Source organism: Podarcis cretensis, assembly GCF_951804945.1.
Source record: "Podarcis cretensis genome assembly, chromosome: 15".
Lineage (NCBI taxonomy): Eukaryota > Metazoa > Chordata > Lepidosauria > Squamata > Lacertidae > Podarcis > Podarcis cretensis.
Window position 1 is genome coordinate 12,196,098 of NC_137185.1, and position 21,352 is coordinate 12,217,449.

The 21,352-nt window shown below is 45.7% G+C and overlaps 1 protein-coding gene across 1 annotated transcript in view; it reads left to right on the forward strand.

Annotated features, from left to right (window-relative positions):
• The window catches only part of ANKFY1 (ankyrin repeat and FYVE domain containing 1), a 46,839-nt gene that overhangs the window by 18,110 nt on the left and 7,377 nt on the right, over positions 1-21,352 (forward strand). Inside the window, exons 5-20 of the mRNA XM_079955432.1 lie at positions 350-473; positions 2,509-2,658; positions 3,164-3,329; positions 6,778-6,982; positions 8,420-8,488; positions 9,102-9,301; positions 10,464-10,561; positions 11,757-11,982; positions 12,392-12,490; positions 14,107-14,260; positions 15,014-15,182; positions 17,863-17,981; positions 19,115-19,271; positions 19,411-19,611; positions 20,774-20,950; positions 21,198-21,345. Coding sequence (XP_079811558.1) covers positions 350-473; positions 2,509-2,658; positions 3,164-3,329; positions 6,778-6,982; positions 8,420-8,488; positions 9,102-9,301; positions 10,464-10,561; positions 11,757-11,982; positions 12,392-12,490; positions 14,107-14,260; positions 15,014-15,182; positions 17,863-17,981; positions 19,115-19,271; positions 19,411-19,611; positions 20,774-20,950; positions 21,198-21,345 — 2,462 coding nt within the window. The remainder of the gene's footprint in view (positions 1-349; positions 474-2,508; positions 2,659-3,163; positions 3,330-6,777; positions 6,983-8,419; positions 8,489-9,101; positions 9,302-10,463; positions 10,562-11,756; positions 11,983-12,391; positions 12,491-14,106; positions 14,261-15,013; positions 15,183-17,862; positions 17,982-19,114; positions 19,272-19,410; positions 19,612-20,773; positions 20,951-21,197; positions 21,346-21,352) is intronic.

Below are 21,352 nucleotides of genomic sequence, written 5' to 3' on the forward strand. Positions count from 1 at the left end.
CGTGTTAATAGATTATAATGCTCAGATATGACTTGAATCAGGTATTACACTGGCTGTGGCAAAGTTTCTTTTGGAGGTTATAGCCACTCTTCAGTTGTTGCTCAGCAAAGAGGGAAGGGATGACACACGCCACTTGCATATCTTAGTTTAATTAACTGAGATAGTTATGTCTGATCTGGGCCAAGATCTTTCAAAGAACTTCTTCAGTTTTACTAATACTTTATAAAGCAGGTCTGTGTTCATACTTTTTAGCTACTGAGATAAGTCTTTTGATGCTGGCAATGAAAATCATCTCCTAGTAAATCCCCTTTTTGCTGACCCCCGGCTCTTTCCCTGTTTGTCTTGGTAGGTGTGAAAAAGGAGTCATGTCACTTGTGAACGTCAGAAACTGCATCCGCTTCTATCAAACAGCTGAGGAGCTGAATGCCAGCACTTTGATGAACTACTGTGCAGAGATAATTGCTAGTCATTGGGTAAGCGCCGAGAGAGGAGCATGGGGTGCTTCAAGAGGTCAAATGAGGATATGAGTTTTTTAATGTAAAAATGCAGCATTTACTCTGTTTCCAAGGCAAAGATTTCTGTAAAATTTGAAACTATACTGAAAATCCCCCACATTCTGTTCTGCAGCTGCTTTGGGCTGTACCATGTACAGCGGGGGAATTGGGTGTTTGAAGGTAGCCCCATGAAACAGCAAGTGCCACCTTGCATGTGGAAAGCTAGCATGTTGGAGAGAAGAATTTTAGCCCCACGTTCTCTTTGCCTTGTTAGCTTCCCACTTGCAAAGAGGTTTTCGTTTTCATTTGGTCTGCAGTTTGGTGTATGCATCTGCTTAAAATGGGATGTCTTGGCATTGACAGCAGAACTGATGCCTGTACTGAAAACAGGCGGTTCCTGGTTTGTAATTATTGAATCATAGCTCAGTTCCAAAGAGTGTTCCCCCCTCCACCCGTGGAAACATTTTGCAGCGTGGGAGAAAAAGTGCCTCATTAAAGATCATCAGCCTATGTTGCATGTGTGGATAAATAATCTCACAGGTTGAGACAACAAAATGTTGGAGGATGTTCCTGGTACAATGATTCATGCCCATGGGAGAGCCTTGTGTTCAAAGCTGAGATACGGAAGGAGCATTCTTATACCACCCAGAGCAATAAAATGGGTGGGGAACCTGTGGCCTGCCACGTGTGGTTGGCATCCAACTCCCATCATCCCTGACCATTGGTCCTGTTGGCTGGGGCTTATGGGAATTGTAGTACAAAGCACCAGATTGGTGACGGCTGGTCTAAGCAGCTTGCGGTAATTTATTTATACAGTACCCCCATCTTGCAGTAATGTAGCATAGCTTCAAACCAGCTTTCTCCATTCCTTGTGCTGCCCACTCATACATTTCTTTAAACACACACACACACACACACACACACACACACTGAATTTGTAAAGTAAAAATAAAATATAAAACAAACAGGAACAAACATAGTACACTAACCAAAACAAAACAAAACATAGACCCATAAACTCTGGTATTGCAATGAAAACAAGAGAGTTGGAAATCATTTTACAGATTCACAGAAACACGTGCTGCTCTTGCCGCGGCATTTATAGTTTTCAAGCCAGAAACCAATAAATGCTTGGGAATTGTATTCAGCCATATAGACTTTTGAGAAGCAGACGGGAAAATCTGATCGCGTACAATCAAATGTACTTTTTCAGTTTGACTCCCCCCAAAAGTCTTGGTTTTTTCCTGTTACCCATACAGGTGCATGTAGAAATGGCTGATACTTTTTTATGGTTGCTCTATGTTGTGTTTTTATTTATTTACCGTATTTTTCGCCCTATAGGACGCACTTTTTCCCCTCCAAAAATGAAGGGAAAATGTGTGTGCGTCCTATGGGGCGAATGCAGGCTTTCGTTGAAGCCTGGAGAGCGAGAGGGGTCGGTGCACACCGACCCCTCTCGCTCTCCGGGCTTCGTGCAGCTCTCTGCAAGCCGTGGGAGCCCGGCGCTGGGCTCCCATGGCTCGTGGAGAGTTGCCTGCATGCCGAAGCCTGGGGCGCACTGAGCTCAGCGCGCCCTAGGCTTCGAGCTTCGCGCAGCTCTCCACAAGCGGTGGGAGCCCGGCGCTGGGCTCCCACGGCTTGCGGAGAGCTGCCTGTTCTGGGGCTTCCCCCGCCCCAGCCCCGCGCCTGGAGGGAAATAATTTCTTTCCCCTTTATTTCCCTCCCAAAAAACTAGGTGCGCCTTATGGGCCGGTGTGTCCTATGGGGCAAAAAATACAGTATTTATTTGTTTGTTTGTTTGTTTGTTTGTTTGTTTAAGATGTAAGCCCAAGGGTAGGGAGCGTTGTTTTAATTTTATGTAAGCTGCTCTGGGAACCTTTCTGACTAGGAAAGGGTACAAATACTACAAATAAATAAATAGCGCTGGAGAAATGACTGAAGCTTGTGGTGTGTGTGGGGGTAAAGGTTGGAGCTAAGATATGTGACTTTCTTGATTAATTATTTTCTCCCCCAGGATGATTTGAGGAAAGAAGACTTTAGCAGTATGAGTGCTCAGCTATTGTATAAAATGATCAAATCCAAAACAGAGTTTCCTTTGCACAAAGCTATTAAAGTGGAGAGAGAAGACGTCGTTTTCCTGTATCTTATTGAAATGGATTCACAGGTAGGCAGAGATCCTCCCCTAAATCTGCACTAGGATAGAATTTTGGAGATATCTCTCGATTGTTCATTACTACAAAGTCAGTTCCCTCTTAAGAAAGCAGAATAGACTTTAGCATCTGAAAGGAGTTTTTAAAAACAAACACCTTCACTAGTTTGCAATTACAGTTCTCCCCCCCCTTAATATGACTAATAAAACCTTTCTCTTCGAAATGATTATTGCTTCCCCCACAACCTCCGCTGTCTTTTCTTTTAACTGTCCATAAGCCTGCCTTACGTTCGAACCATTGTTCTATTTAGTCCAGGTCGGCCTTAGTTCTTGAGCCTGGGATTTGCGTCATGCTTTGTCACTGAGCAAGGCCTCTCCTAAGCTTCTCTGCCGCCCTGCGTGGCTCCTTAGTGAGCGGCGTTAAATGTAGAATAAACACCAGAATCTACGTTTTTCTTTTATCTGCTGCTTTTGCTATCATGCTGTGCGGTGCCCGACTTCTAATCCTGTTTCCCTGCAGCTGCCTGGGAAGCTAAACGAAGTAGATCACAACGGAGATCTTGCTTTAGATCTGGCACTTTCTCGAAGACTGGAAAGCATTGCAACCACCCTGGTTAATCACAAGGCAGATGTGGACATGGTGGACAAGAAAGGCTGGAGCTTGCTTCATAAAGCTATTCAAAGGGGTAAGAATAAACTGTGTTTGTAAAATATATAGTTCACTTTCCAGCTAAGAATTCGTTCTGTACATTCCTGGCAAAAACACCTCATGGAATCATAGAGTTGGCAGGGACCTTGAGGGTCACCTAATCCAATCCCCTGTAATGCAGGAATCTCAGATTTCATAGGTGCTAGCATTTAAATTTGTAGATCAGGGTAGGGAACCTCAGGCCCTCTGTAGCCAAATGCTGGCCTCCAGGCCTCTCTGTCATCAATAAATGAATGGATAGAAGATACGTACAAACTTGCAACACATGAACAAGACACCTACAAACGTAGGCTTGCCATGGCAGATTGAATTATATTTGAAATTCATTTTTATAAACACTGTATTAGGTTAAGTTTAGGTTAACTACAATAATAATCATGTAATATTTATAGTTTTTGTTTTTACACGGGTGTTGTTGTTTTTCTATTCGCATCTTATTTTACCTTGTGCACTTGAAATTTTATACTTCCTGTATTTCAGTAGAGAATATATTATAAATATATAGATATATATATAAACAAATCATCATTAAAACAACCACCTTATATAAAACACTATTAACAAAACATCTTTAAAAATAGACTGAACAGCACAACCGCAGGAAAAGTCATAAAATTCACAAAGCATTACACCCACAGAACAATATTAGCAACATTAACAAACAACCAAAAACTAACCAAGGACATCTTCCCAACAAATTCCTCCACCCACCTGTTTTTCATGTCCACAGCAAACAGTAGGTTGTGTGTAAGGATGTACAGTGGTACCTCGGGTTAAGAACTTAATTCGTTCTGGAGGTCTGTTCTTAACCTGAAACTGTTCTTAACCTGAAGCACCACTTTAGCTAATGGGGCCTCCTGCTGCCATTTTGCTGCCGCTGCACGATTTTTGTTCTCATCCTGAAGCAAAGTTCTTAACCCGAGGTAATATTTCTGGGTTAGCAGAGTCTGTAACCTGAAGCGTATGTAAACTGAAGCGTATGTAACCCGAGGTACCACTGTATCTCCAACTTGAGAGAAAGATCTCTGCAGACTAGAAATGTCTTCTATCCTGGGCCACCTTGCATGATCAAATTCGAGAGTCATTGAACTGATGTTGGGCATTACACAGCAGATTAACTTAGCTTTAGAAAAAACCTCCAAAAGTCTGGCAAAGCATGTAGTGTGTTTGCTGGTTCTGAAGTTTTAAGTGCAAGAAAAGGGATCCTTTTGAGGATTCATACAGTTAGACAGGAATTGGTTGCCATGGCAGTGATATGCAGAGAGCAAAGGAACAGAGCAGTAGCATCTTGAATTACATCTTTCTCTGGCAAGAGAAAGTGGGGCTTGTTGCCTGCCCTTCTTTGTTAGCAATTCAAGCCGATGGCCAGCAATTTCTGTTCTTCCCTTGGGCTAAATACTTGTAGAAAATAAATTTCATCTAAATGTATAATAGGAAAATTATAGTCCTCTGCAAGGTATGAGTAACCCATGAAGATAAACTTCTTTCCATATCACTTAATACCAGCTGTAGTCAAGATCAGAGGGTTTCTGGTTGTCTAGCCAAAAATCGTGTTCACCCTTGTGTCCCTCTCTCTCCTCCCCGCCCCCCGGGATTGGCTGTGATGAGCCTGCAAGGAGTATCAACTTTGTGTGGTAGTGGAAGCAAACCTTTCCCCTCCATTCCCAGCCCTGAGCTGAGTAGCTAGAGGGACTTGTCCATGGTGCTTTGAGCTTCAGAGTGTCTCCGAAAGCAGCAGGGCGCTTTCCTTCATTCTGAGAATTAGTTTGAGGTTTGGGAGAACCTCTATAACTCCTCCCAGTTCAGGAGAAGGGCGGGGTATTTCACCAGAATTGTAAAACCCCTTGGTCCCTAGTTACTGCAGGCTAAGGGCCTCCGACGTTGCAGGAGATTTCTTTTGAAGCTGGAATACAACTGGCAACAGTCTACCTTGTCAACAGTTGAAAATGCTGCCAGAACAGCTTTAGGGTCTTGGCCCATCTTACATGTTCTAGGCTCCACTGTACGGATCTTCCAAGCTCTTTAAGCAATGTCACTTCATCTGGTTCAGATCCTCTGTTAATGGCAGAAGCGCAGCTGCAAAAGGCCAAAAACGTTAAGGAAATCTTTGGATCCCCCTTCACTGTGCTGGAATGGGTGTTCTGTGCTCCCCAGCGCCGCTTCCAGTTACCGGCAGCTTGCTTGTGAAAAGTAGCAGAATGGTATAGGGGCCATTTTTTGGTGGCATGGTGAATGCGTTGCCATCACTTAATGCCTGTGCTGGATGTGTGCTGATGGGTGGCTGTGATGCTTACTCAGCACAAGAAAGCAAGGGTCTCCATGATTGGAGGCACCTGAAGATGCATCACATTGCTGCACTTAATGGGAAAGTTTAGGTGTACAACTGGTGCCTGTCGAGCCCTTGTGATCCACATGCACCTGCAACTCCATCTCCCTCCTTCCTTTCCTTTTTAACCCATCCCATCCTTTCTTGGCCATTCCATGGGCTGTTTATGGAACCTGCACAGGCTGCGCTTCCTCCATAAGAGCAAAATCCAGAAATAGGACTGCTACTTTCTCAGGGCCACCATTTCTGGTGTTTCCCCATTTAGGACATAAGCACTAAACTGTATGTGAATTGACATGTCATATGGATGCATCAGAAGTTTTAAAATTTATTTTTTAAATCTGTTTTTCTATATGGTTCCTGGTGGTCTCCCATTTAAGAGGCCGACCTGGTCCAGGCCTACTTAGTCTTAGCTGTGTTGCAACCTCAGATACTCCCAAATATGCCTGCTTCTCGACTCTCTTTTAAACAGCTTATTTTCCATTCTTCTCCCCATCCAAACACATAGGGAAAGCAATCACTTAGAAGAGAGAGGCATCCAGCAACTTTTTTGTGTGTCCTCCGTGTGTTATTTGTATTTTCTTCAGAACTCTAAATAAGCAGAACACAGTGAGCCAAACAAGTCGCCCAGGCACTTGCTGAATAATCTTGCTTTATCTTCTTACGTGAGTGTGCTGTGGTGATGAGAGTGTTGGACTAGGATTTTGGATTCCAGGCTTCAAATTCCCACTTGGCCATGAAGCTAACTGGGTGACCTTGGGTCAATCACTGCCTCTTAGCCTAGCCTACCTCACATGGTTGTTTTAGGGATGAAATGGGGCAGGGAGAAGCCACCTTGAGCTCACAGTGTTAATAACACACCCAAAATAGAGACCACTAATCCTCTTTCCATCAAAAGCCCTGCATCTGGGTCTTTTTAAAAAAATTTAACAAACCTATTCCTTTTCTACAAATACAAGGAATATTCTGCCGTTTACACTTTTCTGACTGATATGGGGAAGGATTGTTAGGGAGGGTTTGATGCAAGGCTTTCTTTGGAGCGAGTGCTTTTAAAAATCCTGCTACTTGACTTCTGCTCTTTCCTTTTCATTCCCCAAAGGAGATAAATTTGCTGCTAGCTTCCTTGTTAAAAACGGTGCCCGGGTGAATGCTGCAACCTTGGGAGACCAGGAGACTCCCTTGCACCTCGTGGCCTCCTACAGCCCCAAGAAGCACAAGCCAGACATCATGGCAGAGATGGCACAGATTGCAGAGTCCCTCTTGAAGGCAGGAGCCAATCCGAACATGCAGGACAGCAAAGGAAGGTGACTGTTGGGTGGTGTTGTGCTTGTATGTTTCCTTGACCTATTGCTTGAAATGTTGATCTGGACATCTGAAGATGCTTTATGCAGAATTGGAAAAATTGGTCCATCAAACCCTTGTACGTGCGGCCTAGGACCCACGTACCTATGGGACCACCTCTCCTCTGCCCCGTGGATGACCTTAAGGTCCACAAATAACAACACTTTGGAGGTCCCGAGCCTCAAGGAAGTTAAATTGGTTTCAACTAGGGCCAGGGCCTTTTCAGCACTGGCCCCGATGTGGTGGAACACTCTTGTCACAAGAGACTAGGGCCCTGTGGGACTTGACATCTTTCTGCAGAGCCTGGAAGACAGCTGTTCCGACTGGCCTTTGGTTTGGAATCGGTCTGACCCTTATGTTTCCCTCCCCTTATGGTCTTGATTTATCAGCTACTTTAAAATGAGGCTGCATTTTAAATTGCATTTTAACCTATATTTTAAATTGGGTTTTTTTCCTTTTCTCCCCCCCTTCCCCCCCCATTATGTTTTTACTGTGATTTTATTGGTGTTAGCTGCCCTGAGCCTGGCTCTGGCCGGTGAGGGCTGGGTATAAATAAAATTTATTGTTGTTGTTGTATTGCTTACGTTGGCTGGCAGAGGTACCAGTGATAGAAACTGCAACCTTTGCACGTAAAAGCATGTACGTTATTGATGGGATTCCGGTGCCAGGGTAAAACGTATCTGTTATCCCAGGCATCTGGTGACTGAAATTTGGGCTGTTCGGTGTCTTAGGTGGTGTTGAACCAGCCCCATCTGTAGGAAGTGGAGCAGGGTTAAAAACACCGGGGTCCTGAGACTCAGGAACCAAGAGGACAAAAACTTCTTAAAAAGAATGGGAAAATTTTATAATTTATCTAGGAGACCACTGCAAGCAGATGGAAATATTAGCAGGATTTGAAACTCACTTGTAATGTAACAAATACTATGGATATTATGGATTGATTTAAAATATAGAATATGGAATAATACGCGGTTGTAAATGCTGACAGTAGGACCCATGGAGGGGATGGGGCGGGAAGTCTCAAGATTCAGATTAATCTCTGTATATGGATATGCATTTGGAATGTTATAAATTTATATTTGTAAAATCAAATAAAAACGATTTCAAAAAATAAATATCTGCACCCCGTTAAGTCTGTCACTGAAAATAGGTGAAACCTGTTGACGGGTACAGAAGTAAATCTAAAACCGACTACTGAATGCTTAGTAATAGCTGTTAATAATTAAAATGGATGTTGGTCTCCGGTGTAAATAAGACAAGCAGGTAGAGCCAGTTGAGAGAGGAGTCTAGTGTCACGTGCTCCAAGAAGTTGCCGACTTACAAAAGAGATCTTGCTCCTTGACCTTTGGAAGACCTTGTGCCCTAATTCAACTGACCCCTTTCTCTTTCTGCACCCCCAGGACTCCACTGCATGCCTCCATCGTTGTGAGAAATGACCCAGTATTCAGCCAGCTACTCCAGTGCAAGCAGTAAGTCTGTGCGAACTGGATTAATACAATTATCTATCTGAATGGTGCTCTTAATAGGAGAAACCATGTCCTTGTCAAGTTTTGGGTACGTTAGGAGACCGTCTGGGAACGATGGACTTTTCCTGAATTTCAGGCAGAGTTTTCCTAAAGGCTGCTCTTCCCTTCGTAGCCAGCATCTTGCCTTGCAGTTATTGTCTGTGGAACTGTGTGTTTCTTATCACCGTTCTGTTTTGCAACAGACACTTGGGTGGGTCTTCTCGATAGGGCAGGGAGGTGGCTGGAACGGTGAGCTTGGGTAAGTGGCTCAGTGGTGGCAGAATGGAAGTGTTTCTGTACTAAAAGGTCTTGCAGGATTCAAATTCAAGTTGCAAGACCTCCCAGTAAATGAAAAGCTGCCAGTGAGAATGGGCAAATCTCATTCGGGAGAAAAAGAATGCTAGTTGACTTGGTAGGCAGAAAATACAAAAATTGGATGTTGAAGGCACAATAAACAGACAGGTGAAATCCGGTGAACTGGCCAGGGTTAGAAAGCCTTGATTTGTTTCTCCTGAGAACAAAGTCCCGACTTGAAATTGTTCGTGGGGCATAATCAGAATCTTGTTGTCGTTGCCAGGCTCGATTTGGAACTGAAGGATCATGAAGGAAGCACTGCTTTGTGGCTTGCTGTTCAGTATATCACGGTGTCTTCTGACCCGTCCGTCAACCCCTTTGAGGATGTCCTGGTGGAAAATGGCACTTCCTTCGATGAGAACAGCTTTGCGGCCAGGCTCATCCAGCGCGGCAGCAATACGGATGCTCCCGACACAGCAACCGGTGAGAGAAATTGTGTCGTCCCAGTAACTCAGTCCCTAAGAAAGCAATTGAGAAATCAGATAGAAGACAAGCCAAAGGAAGAAAGAGGCAACAGCAGAGCTGAAACTCTAAAGCAAGCAACCTTTTGGTTTGCTTTAGCACAGAGGGCAATGAAAAGAGGGTGCAGTGGGAGGGGTGTGTGGCCTGCATGTTACAGATAGCTAACTTTTTTGTGAATTGAGCAAAAAGACACTGGAGTCTCTTGAGGAAACAAAATTCCAGCTGTTGTACATCGGAGAGGACAAATCAAAAGGGCCTTGAGTGGCACTGCCCCAGTTGTGCAACGCCTTCTTTCTGGAGGCATGGGTGTTTGTGGGTTCATGGTTTGATGGAAATTTACTTGGGTTTGTTTTTCTTCTAGTTTTTGGTGGCGATGGTTAGGCTTAAGTGTGTTTTATGTTATAGGACTGATTTTGAGGTTTTATTGTTGGTATTGCTGATATAGTATGGTTTTTATACTGTGGCTTTATTATTGATGTTGCTGGTGCTTTCCTGTTACCTTAATTGTGTTGTAATAATGTGTGTGTGTGTGTGTGTGTGAGAGAGAGAGAGAGAGAGAGAGAGAGAGAGAGAGAGAGAGAGAGAATCACTTTGAGGTCACTTGTGACAAAAAGTGGATGCTGTGGGTTAAACCACAGAGCCTGGGACTTGCCGATCAGAAGGTTGGCGGTTTGAATCCCCGCAACGGGGTGAGCTCCTGTTACTCGGTCCCTGCTTCTGCCAACCTAGCAGTTCGAAAGCACGTCAAAGTGCAGGTAGATAAATAGGTACCGCTCTGGCGGGAAGGTAAACGGCGTTTCTGTGCACTGCTCTGGTTCGCCAGAAGCGGCTTAGTCATGCTGGCCACATGACGCGGAAGCTGTACGCCGGCTCCCTCGGCCAATAAAGTGAGATGAACCCCAGAGTCGGTCACGACTGGACCTAATGGTCAGGGGTCCCTTTACCTTTACCTTTTAAGCATACTTAATAATAAGGACATCAGTAATAAGCCACGTCAGTTCAGTTGTGCCCTGCCCTCCAGTGTCCTGGCTTAGAATGCAAGATGATGGCTTGAATTTCGGCTCCTGTTCTAACTCTGCTTTTTCTTTCTCTCTACCCCACCCGGGTGGCTGCCTGCCTGTAGGAAACTGCTTGCTTCAAAGAGCAGCAGGGGCAGAAAACGAGGCTGCCGCTCTGTTCCTGGCAACCCATGGGGCCAAAGTTAACCACCGGAATAAAGCGGTAGGTGAAGAGAAGGGAATGTCGAATGAAATAGAACTCTGCTCAGACACTCCATATATCTGTTTGGTTCAAGGAGGGAAATTAACAGCAAGCCCATAACTGCTTACTGTAGAGTGCAAGTATTAAAATGTGGATAGTTTGGACCATTTCTCATTTTACTGTGATGAGATGGAGAAAGGGCGTGTGTGTGTGTTAGGCCTGGGCGATGTATCAATTCATTGCCCAGGGCCAGTTTGAAGGCCAGAGTGCAATGGCACCTTCACCGGGCAGTATATCGCGGGTGGGGCTTGCTGCACCTGACTCTGCCACAAGTGGCCGACGCATGGAGGGAGGAACAAGCTGCATTGGCCCTGGCCCCATGGGGTGTCAGGGTGAAACCGCTGCCGATTCTGCCAAGGGAGTTCCACCCCAGTGCCTTGTGGGGCCGGGGCCGATGCAGCTTGTTCCTCCCTCTGTTTTTCAACATTGCGATGTATTGCTATATCTCAATGTTTGGCCAAGGGACGCGGGTGGCGCTGTGGGTTAAACCACAGAGCCTAGGACTTGCTGATCAGAAGGTCGGCGGTTCGAATCCCTGCAACGGGGTGAGCTCTCGTTGCTCGGTCCCTGCTCCTGCCAACCTAGCAGTTCAAAAGCACGTCAAAGTGCAAGTAGATAAATAGGTATCGCTCCAGCGGGAAGGTAAACGGCGCTTCCGTGCGCTGCTCTGGATCGCCATAAGTGGCTTGGTCATGCTGGCCACATGACCCGGAAGCTTTCTGTGGACAAACGCCGGCTCCCTCGGCCAGTAAAGCGAGATGAGCACCGCAACCCCAGAGTCGGTCACGACTGGACCTAATGGTCAGGGGTCCCTTTACCTTTACCTAATGTTTGGCCGGTGATACATTTCAATGTTGAAAAGCTGACATCGTCCAGCCTTAGTGAAGGAGCAGCTGCTCCCCTGTTTTATTTCCTCTTCCCTCCCCACTCTTTTTTCCTTTCATATTGCGTCTCTTAGATTGAGAACCTGCAGGCAGCCCTTTCTTCTAGCAGATATACAGCGCTTAGAAAATTGAGGAGCCACAAATGTGTTGATAGTTGTTTGTCGCGCACCAAGCTCTGTGGGAGTTGCTTTTGAAGTCCAATTCATGAGTCTTTTCTCTCCCACTTGAAATTGATTGTCGTTAAAGTTTTCCAAATTCTCCTTTCCCTAAAGGGGGAGACCCCGCTGCACACAGCTTGCCGGCATGGCCTAGCCAACCTCACGGCAGAGTTGCTGCAGCAAGGAGCAAATCCTAATATCCAGACGGAGAAAGCCGTGCCTGCCCAGAAGGGGACAGCGACGCCCAGCACGGCAGATAACGTCAGCCTGCAAACTCCTCTTCACATGGCAATAGCTTATAACCACCCGGATGTGGTGTCCGTCATACTGGAGCAAAAAGGTAAGCCTTTAGTGGGGAGTTGCCAGCTGGGAGGGGGTGGAACTGGAGGGAATAGGAGCAGAAAAGCATATAAATGAACCATCAAAAAGAGTCTGCTGGATCAGGCCAGTGGCCCATCTAGTCCAGCACCCTCTTCTCACAGTGGTGAACCAGATGCAGCTATGGGAAGCCCACAGGTAGGACCCCCAAGCACAAGGGCACTCTCCCCACATCCCATTGGCTTCCATCAACTGGCATTCAGAGTCATTACTTCCTCCAACTACAGAAGGGTAAACTACAGAGCCCAGAACTCTTCTAGGGGTGGGTGGGAAATGTTCTTTAAAGGTATAATGCGTATGCAGCCTGGTATCTTCGAAGCAAACAGGGTTAACTTCAGGCTTAAAAGAGAATTAATGGTTTTCTCTTCTAGCAAATGCCCTTCATGCTACCAACAATCTGCAGATCATTCCTGACTTCAGTCTCAAGGACTCCAGAGACCAAACAGTCCTGGGATTAGCCTTATGGACAGGTAAGCGCCAAAAGATGTCTGGTCTGAAATTTTAGGAGCACGTGGGCAGAGGTGGCCTCAACTCCAATAAATAATAGAAGAAACCTTTTTTAAAAAACGAAAAAATAAGGATTGTATGCAACCAGCAGTTGACGTTTTAAAATTCCATTGTCGTGACAAGTCCATTGATTTCAGTCGGTTTTCTCAGAGTGTAGTTGGAGCCCTAAGGGAGCAATCCAACCGGAGTTAAGCATCTTTCAATCCCGCTGCTTTCACAAGGGAGAGAGATTTAAGTCTGTGTTCCATTTCTCCTATTGAAATCACTGGGACTTTATAAAGTGCTATGACTTTCCATCCACTTGTCTGTAGTGGGTATGGGGGAAATAGAAAAAGAAATACTTTATTGTCACTGTACCACGTGTTTACAGTGAGATTAAACGAGCCCCCCCCCCCCCCCGCCAATCTCTCAGTCCTTGTTACACTCTGTGTGCTGTCATACAGCCACCTTGGAGCCTCTTTCAAATAAGAGGGGAGGTGAACTGTTTAATGCTGAGTAGCTAGTTGATCCCGTCCCTCATCCTGTGCAGGCTGTATATTCTCCACTTGTACATCATAGTACAGACTATGGACTGCAAATCCCATCATCCCTGCTCACTGGATGTGGGGCTGGCAAGGGCTGATTGGGGTTGGAAGTTCAACAGCACCTGGAAAGCCACATGTTGGGCTTTCTTTTTTTTTTTAAAAAAAAAAAAACAGCATCTACTTATGTGCTGGATTACCAAAGTAGGTGGCGGCGGCAGTGGAACCCTTCATAGTTGTTCTCATAAACAAATCTGTTCTCCTGTTTCAACGTAGCGCAAACTAACAGGCCTCCGACCGCAGGCGGCTAGAAAGCCGTGTTTGTCTGACAGAAGTGCATCTGAGCCCTTTCATTTGGCATATTTGTACCTAAACAAATTTTGTGCCTAAAGCTGCCGGGAGGAGTCAAGTTCAAACTCCAACTTGCCTGCAAATCCCTGAAAACTTTAACCTCTCACAGTATCTTGACAAGAGAAAAAAGGGGAATACAACTGAATTTACATGGCTTCATACTCCAACTATGGGAGCACAGTCTCAGGATTGCAGGCCAGGTCCTAGGACTGCAGTTTGAAGATTCATCTGTATAGAGTAACCTTCCCCAGATGTTGAACGCCACTTATTAACATATGGAAGTCACCAGGTTCGGGGTGTCCTATTGTTAAATACCATAACATGCAATGTGTCCCAGAGTAAGGATTTGTTTATTTTTGAGTGCTTCTGTCCCACTTTTCTAAAAGACAACGAAAGCTACGGACAATGCATTTACTTCTTTTCAAGAAGCTCAAGGGTAGCATACATCATTTCCCCCCGTACCATTTTATCCTCATAGCAACCCTGTGAAGTAGGTTAGGCTGAGAGCAACTGGTCCCCAGCGAGCTTCATGACTGATGGGGGATGTGAACCCTGTTCTCTCATGCCATATCTGACTGTCCAAAATGGGAGGGGAGAGAGTGGGAGCTCTACAGGCAGTCATGAGTTCCTTGAAGGAAAGAAAGGGCAGAAATTTAACGGATAAATTGGACGTTTCTTTCCTCTCCTCCCCCCCCCCCCCCCCGCAGGAATGCACACTATTGCTGCTCAGCTGCTTGGCTCTGGGGCCTCCATCAATGACACGATGTCAGACGGGCAGACTCTGCTGCACATGGCAATACAGAGGCAGGACAGCAAGAGCGCCCTCTTCCTCCTGGAGCACCAGGCAGATATCAGTGTCAGGTAAAAAGGCCTTGGTTGTACTTGCAAAGTTGTGTGAGAGTCTTAGCACAGGGCAGGCCCAGTGCCCCCACAAGGCACACTCGGCCAAATGAATTGGTGCTGGCTTGGGCTGAGCAGGTTGCTTCTGCTCTTCCCACACCCCCTTGCCTCAGAGGGCATCAGTGGGTTCTGCTGGTGGGTGGAGGTTGACACCACAGAGAACCAAGGATGATAACAGAAAATGCCACCTGAATTATCTTGGCACCATAAGGATGGGATCTTCGTTTATCTTCTATTATGGTTATGAGACGGCAACTTGTTTCTGTATGGTGCTTTTAAAAGAACCTCAAAGAAAATAAGGGGTACCGCAGACTCACTTGTGCCCTAGCTGATTAGTTCAGGGATGATGAATCTTTGGCTCTTGATAAAGGTTTATCTTTCAGTACCATTTTGAGCCTTTATCGTCTCTTTTGTTCTTTCTGCAATTTTTTTAATAGTACAGTGGTACCTCTAGTTGCGTTCACCTACGGTTATGTATCCTTCCAGATACGTATGCGGCAAACCCGGAAATATTTTCCCAGGTTTCGCCGCTCATGCATGCACAGAGGCGCTAAACCATGCCATGTGCAGAAGCAGCACCTTTGGTTGTGAATTCCTTGGGATGCGACTGGAGCTCTGGAACGGATCTCATTCACAACTTCCCTCCCCCAAACTGTCGGTGATGCACCGCCTGTGGCTATCTGCCTGCATATAGCACAGTGTGCTTGTTTGCAGGACTCAGGATGGTGAGACGGCCCTCCAGCTGGCCATCAAAAACCAGCTCCCTCTTGTCGTCGATGCGATCTGCACCCGGGGAGCAGACATGTCTGTGCCAGACGACAGAGGGAACCCTCCACTCTGGCTGGCTCTGGAAAACAACCTGGAAGATATTGCTTCGACTCTGGTAAGAGCAGTGACTGCTGCAGCCTCTTTTTTCTTCTTCTATTAGACGTTGGAATCCTTTTCACAGTCATCATCACTCTTCTCTAACCAATCTACATGGTGATGTTTCTGTACAAAATGCATGCCAGGATAAAGTGGGGGGGGGCGTTGTTTTGTTCTTTAAGTCATTGGGCATAATGAAACTAGGGAGGAACTGAAAAAGAAGGCTTTGCTGTGGGAGGTGAAACCTAGGTAGAAGTCCGAGACGGAACTGCATTGCAAGCTTGGTTGCGGCTGGTGTTGAGAGCCATAGACCTTATTTTCTTTCCTGCTCTCTTTAATGCATGATGTTGCATGACAGTGTTGTGAGTTGCTTTCCCCCTGCTCACAGACACTGCACTGGTTGCAGAATCAATGAAACAGCAGTTGGATATGGTTTGAGTATCCCTGGGGCAGCCATTCCCAACCTACTGTCCTCCAAAACATGTGGAGCGCACCAGGTTGGGAAAGACTGGCCTAGATGTTGTGAGTAGGAGCGAGGGAGGCAACGAGAGGCAGGGCTGTTGTATTCAACTATCAGCGACAACAGCTTGAGAGTAGCTGCTGCCTTCCTAGCAGAGCTTTTCCTGTAGCCTCTGTTCCACCAAAGGGGATTTTAAAAACAAGGTATCCTCAGCAAGTTCTGCAAGTTGCATGATGCATTCTTCTTTCACATCCAAGTTCGTTCAGTGGTTTTTTAACAGGTTGCACTATTTTGAGTGCATTGTTAAATTTATATTTTAAAAAAGAGGGCAGGGGAGTGTAAAATGTTTAAAGCAGGCACGGTTCCTAAAACCAGATAGAAAAATGCTACACAGAAATTTATGTCAGGACTCTAGTACAATATTGAGAAGGGCTGGTTGGTTGCACACTCTGCCAAAACCCCTAATAGCTTACTGGAGAGACTGAACAAACGCTGCTCATTTAACAGGTTGAGCAGCCTACGCACCTTCAGTTTGTGTGCACGACCCTCCCACAGTTATCATATTTTAGTTTCTAGGCATGCAAAGGATTCTAATGTCTCTTCACCAGTATTCTGGAGCACCGTTCCTATTGAAATCAGTTCTGATAGTCTGTCCCCTGCTGAAAACATGTTTGTTGGCCAGGCATTTTTATTTTTTTATTTTTTTTGAGAATTCCTTTAATTCACTGCTGGTCATCTTGTTCTGTATTTTCTTTTTTTATCATTTCACTGTGTTTCAATGGTTTTTAATAAGATAACATGGTCAGTTATCTGCTGAAACCTTTTTGGGTGTGCAGAGTGAGCAGTATTTAAACTAGTGGATCTTAGAGAGTGGGCTTCTTGCAATCACACACAGAGAGGTAGGTAAGAAAATAATAAAGCTGTTCATCGTAGGAAATAATGTGATTTGCAATAGAAAAGTTTCTACTTCCATATGAATCTATGCTTTCTCCTGGGTTCTCTCAGAGGATAATTAAAGATGACCTCTCACCTTGAGGTCCAAGCAAGAAAGGTATAAGGAGGAGGAAATTATAAGTCGGATGCAACGTGAGAATATCAGTCTCACCTAAAAGAGATAGAGTTAGGGACCTCCAGATTCCCAGACTATCCATGTATCTTTAACCTTTATCTGCCTTAGCCCATGCAAATCCCATTTTTTAGATAATTCATTTTATCCCCCTTCTGGTTGTTCTGTATTTTACGATTTTATAATTCTATGGTGTGGATATTTTTACACACCACAATGACTATTTTTAAATGAATTCTAGGTTTATAGATAGATACTCTTATAAATTAAACTGGAATAACAAAGGCAAGCCATGTTGTTAAAAAGAGCTTCGGTAATCAGTTGTCTTTAATAGGCTCTTCAGCAATGAACAGACTGTAGAAACAGAAGCTCTCGCTGCCACTAACTGCCTGTGTAAGAAAAGCAGAAAAAGAAGTGCCAAATCATTAACCTCATCCCAGAAATGCCTTACTCCTTCTGTTTTGTTCTTAATATCATCTGCTTTATAATGTGCGTTATTTTCAAGTCTGTTTTTTAAAATAATTCTTCTTAGTTCTAGTAAAAAATAACTGTATTCTGCTGTTTTCTAAAAGAGAGGGGGGAAATAACCGAAGAGCTTTGATTTCTGTTGCCCTTTGGAAGCCAGTCTTTGTATTTCTCCATGTTGTTGTTTATTGAATTTATATACAGTGGTACCTCGCAAGACGAATGCCTCGTAAGACGAAAAACTCGCAAGACGAAAGAGTTTTTCGTTTTTTGAGTTGCTTCACAAGACGAATTTCCCTATGGGCTTGCTTCGCAAGACGAAAACGTCTTGCAAGTTTGTTTCCTTTGTCTTGCAAGTTTGTTTCCTTTTTCTTAAAACCGTGCATTCAGGGGGTGCAGTTGCGACTTGACTTCGAGGAGCAACTCATAGCACGCGGTGTGGTAGCCTTTTTTGAGGTTTTTGAAGACTTTGGTGACTTTTGAAGCTTTTCCAAAATCCGTGCTTCGCAAGACGAAAAAATCGCAAGGCGAAAAAACTCGCAGAATGAATTAATTTCATCTTGCGAGGTACCACTGTACCACCCTATATCCAGAGGTCTTGGGGCAGTTCACAGCACAAAATCAAAATCAAATGTTTTAAATTAAGAACCCAAACATTAAGCACCACTGTGCTACGTTCCCCCCTAAGCATCTCTTCTCTGCCTGTAGGTGAGACACGGTTGCGATGCAACGAGTTGGGGTCCAGGACCGGGAGGCTGCTCACAGACTCTGTTGCACAGGGCCATCGATGAGAACAGCGAACAGATCTCCTGCTTCCTTATCCGCAGGTCGGGAACAAATCTGTTGTCCAAACTGCTTGAGCCAACAGTTAAGGCTTTGTAAACCAATAGGCCATTGACTTGGTGGGATCCTGAAAACAATGTCTTTCCTTCCCCATCAGCCAACCTGTTGACAAGCCGCTGTGTGTGGACCCAGTGGGCCAAATATACTTTGGAAGGGGGTGCAGCTTATGGGAGATTGCCTTATTTGCGTGCAGAATGTCCCAGGCTAAATCCCTTGGATCTCCAAGGATTCTTCCTCCATTGGGAGTTTTCAGCAGAGGTTGTGCGGCCATCTGCCATGGATGCTTTAGCTGAGATTCCTGCATGGCAGGGGGTTGGACTAGATGACCCTTGGGGTGCCTTCCAGCTCTACAATTCTATGAGTCTGTGATTCCAGGAAAGGCTGGGAAGGCCCCTGCCAGAAATACAGTTTGTTGGTGTAAACATGAACCAGTGCTTTGATGTCATATAAGGCCATTTCCTATGTCCTCCTTTCCATTAATCTTTTACTCACAACCTTGAGGACTGGAAACCTGCTCTCTTTTTAGGGAAAGGGCTTGGAATGTGTCCTTTGCATGCAGAAAGCGCCGTGTTCTGTCTCTACATAGGACTGGGAAAGGACCCTTGACTGAAATCCTAGAGCAGGATTTCCCAAACGTGGGTCCCCAGATTTATACCCCGCCCTCCCCAGCCAAGGCCGGGCTCAGGGCGGCTAACAAGCAATAATAAAAACAAGTTGAATGAATACAACTTAAAAACAAGATTAAAATACAACATTAAAATATTAAAATGCAGCCTTGTCACAGGAGGAGAAAGGAAAAAGAAAGAGGGGGGGGGAATCAAATTGGCTCCAAGCCAAAGGCCAGGAGGAACGACTCTGTCTTACAGGCCCGGCGGAAATAAATCAGATCCTGCAGGGCCCTGGTCTCATGAGACAGAGTGTTCCACCAGTGTTGAAAAGGCCCTGGCTCTGGTTGAAGCCAGTCTAACTTCCTTAGGGCCCGGGACCACTAAGGTGTTGCTATTTATGGACCTTTATGTGGCTTATTGGTCCAGCTCTGTGCAAGGCAGCTTCCAGGGTTCTCTTGCCATGCTTCCAGTTGTCGAGGCTGACGGTAGCACTGTTGCTTCCTTCCCAGCGGCTGCGACGTCAACAGCCCGAGGCAGCCAGGGGCCAACGGCGAGGGCGATGAGGAAGCCCGCGATGGACAGACGCCCTTGCACTTGGCGGCTTGTTGGGGCCTTGAAGAAACGGTGCAGTGCCTTCTAGAGTTTGGAGCCAATGTAAATGCACAGGTACGAAACAGAAAAAGGCTCGTCGGCTTTATCCTATTTCTGCTGGCGGGTCCTTTCTTGTGCCACTGATGTCCTCCCGACCTTTGCACGCGTTGCATGCTTGTTTCATGCTGCTGGCTAACCCAGCCTGTGTTTGTAGGATGCCGAAGGGAGAACACCCATCCACGTTGCCATTATCAACCAGCACGGTGTCATCATCCAGCTGATGATCTCGCACCCGGAAATCCAGCTCGGCATACGGGACCGGCAAGGCATGACCCCTTTCGCCTGCGCCATGACGTACAAGAACAACAAGGCGGCAGAGGCGATCCTGAAGCGGGAACCAGGAGCAGCCGAGCAGGTACAGGGGACCAAAGTGCACCCCCTCCCTCATACATGCTCTTGTGTCGTTAGCCCGGTGACTGAGGCATCACAGTCACTGTCTGTGTGTCATCTTAGGCCTGCACAGCATCCAGGATAGAGAGAGAGAAGGTGTAAACAAAATGAAAAAACTTATATTTTTAAAAATGAGTTTCTTTTTGCATTTTCAGGTTAACAAGCAACAACAAAGAAAACAATTAAAATATAATCAATAAATCCCCTTTGACTTCCCTCCTCCCCTTTTGCGGATCCTTATGCCAACATTTTTCTCCTGCGTATCCTCTCTAAACTTGGATGTGCATGTGTGGCATCCTTAGACTGGGGATGGGCAGCCTCTGGCCCTCAAATGTGGCTGGGGTTTGACATCTCTCAGCCCCAGGCAGCATCTCCAATGGTCAGAGGTGATTGGAGATACAATTTAAGAAGATCTGGAGTGCAAGTGCTTCCCCATCCCAGCTGTAAACTGCTATTGGAGCTGGCCATTGGTTCGAGTCCTACCCTCCTGTTCTGGAGGGTAGAACTCAAACCAATGGCTTCCAGTTACAAGAAGGGAGATTCTGACATAACATCAGGAAGACCTTTCTGATGATAAGAGCTGTCTGACAGTGGAACGGTCTGACCCGGGAGGTTGTGGACTCTCCTTCCTTGGAGGTTTTTAGCAGAGGTTGGATGGCCATCTGTCATGGATGCTTTAGCTGAGATTCGTGCACTGCAGCGGGTTGGACTAAATGACCCTTGGGTACCTTCCAGCTCTTTGATTCTATGATCAATCTTTCATATCAGCCCACTGACCAATTGGTATTTTGCGGTTCTTGTTGAGAGCCGTGTGTGTGTGTGTGTGTGTGTGTGTGTGTGAGAGAGAGAGAGAGAGAGAGAGAGTGTAAGCAAGCAACCTAAAACACACTGCATCAATCAAATGCCTAAGAAATCCCAGTCTCTTATTTCTGTTCCCCTCCTGACAAGGAAAAATCTATATGAAACCCACAAGGAACAGGGTAGTGAATGGCAAATTTTCAAACTATAAAACATGTCTCAGGGTGTGTCAGAAACCAGGGGTTGTGTTCAACTAGGTTTCATTCTAAGCAGATGCGTTGAAATTCACAAATGTGACTAATTCACAAATGGTTTTGCCACTGCCATAGGTTGACAACAAAGGCCGGAATTTCCTCCACGTGGCCGTTCAGAGTTCCGATATCGAGAGTGTGCTCTTCTTGATCAGTGTCCAGGCAAACGTCAATTCCAGGGTCCAGGATGCCTCCAAGCTAACTCCATTGCATCTTGCCGTTCAGGCTGGCTCTGAAATCATTGTTCGTAACCTGGTACGTGTTGTGGAAGGTGGCGTCTGAAATCTGCCGTTTTCATCATGGTTGGGGCAGGGGTGTAAGGAAGGATAAAATGCATCCGATTGTTCTAGGAACTAGGTCCTAGGATATAACTGGCAGCCAGTGTAGCAGCTGCTTGAGGACAGGAGTTACATTTTCAACCGGCCTATAGGTGGCTGCCATATATAATCCACTAGATTAGACCCTGAGAAACTCCTCCTTCCTTGTCTTCCCCTCACAACAGCTGCTTGCAGGCGCCAAAGTCAACGAGCTGAACAAGCACCGCCAGACAGCCCTCCATCTCGCTGCCCAGCAAGATCTTCCCACCATTTGCTCAGTTCTCCTGGAGAATGGAGTGGACTTTGCAGCTGTGGATGAAAACGGGAACAATGGTAAACT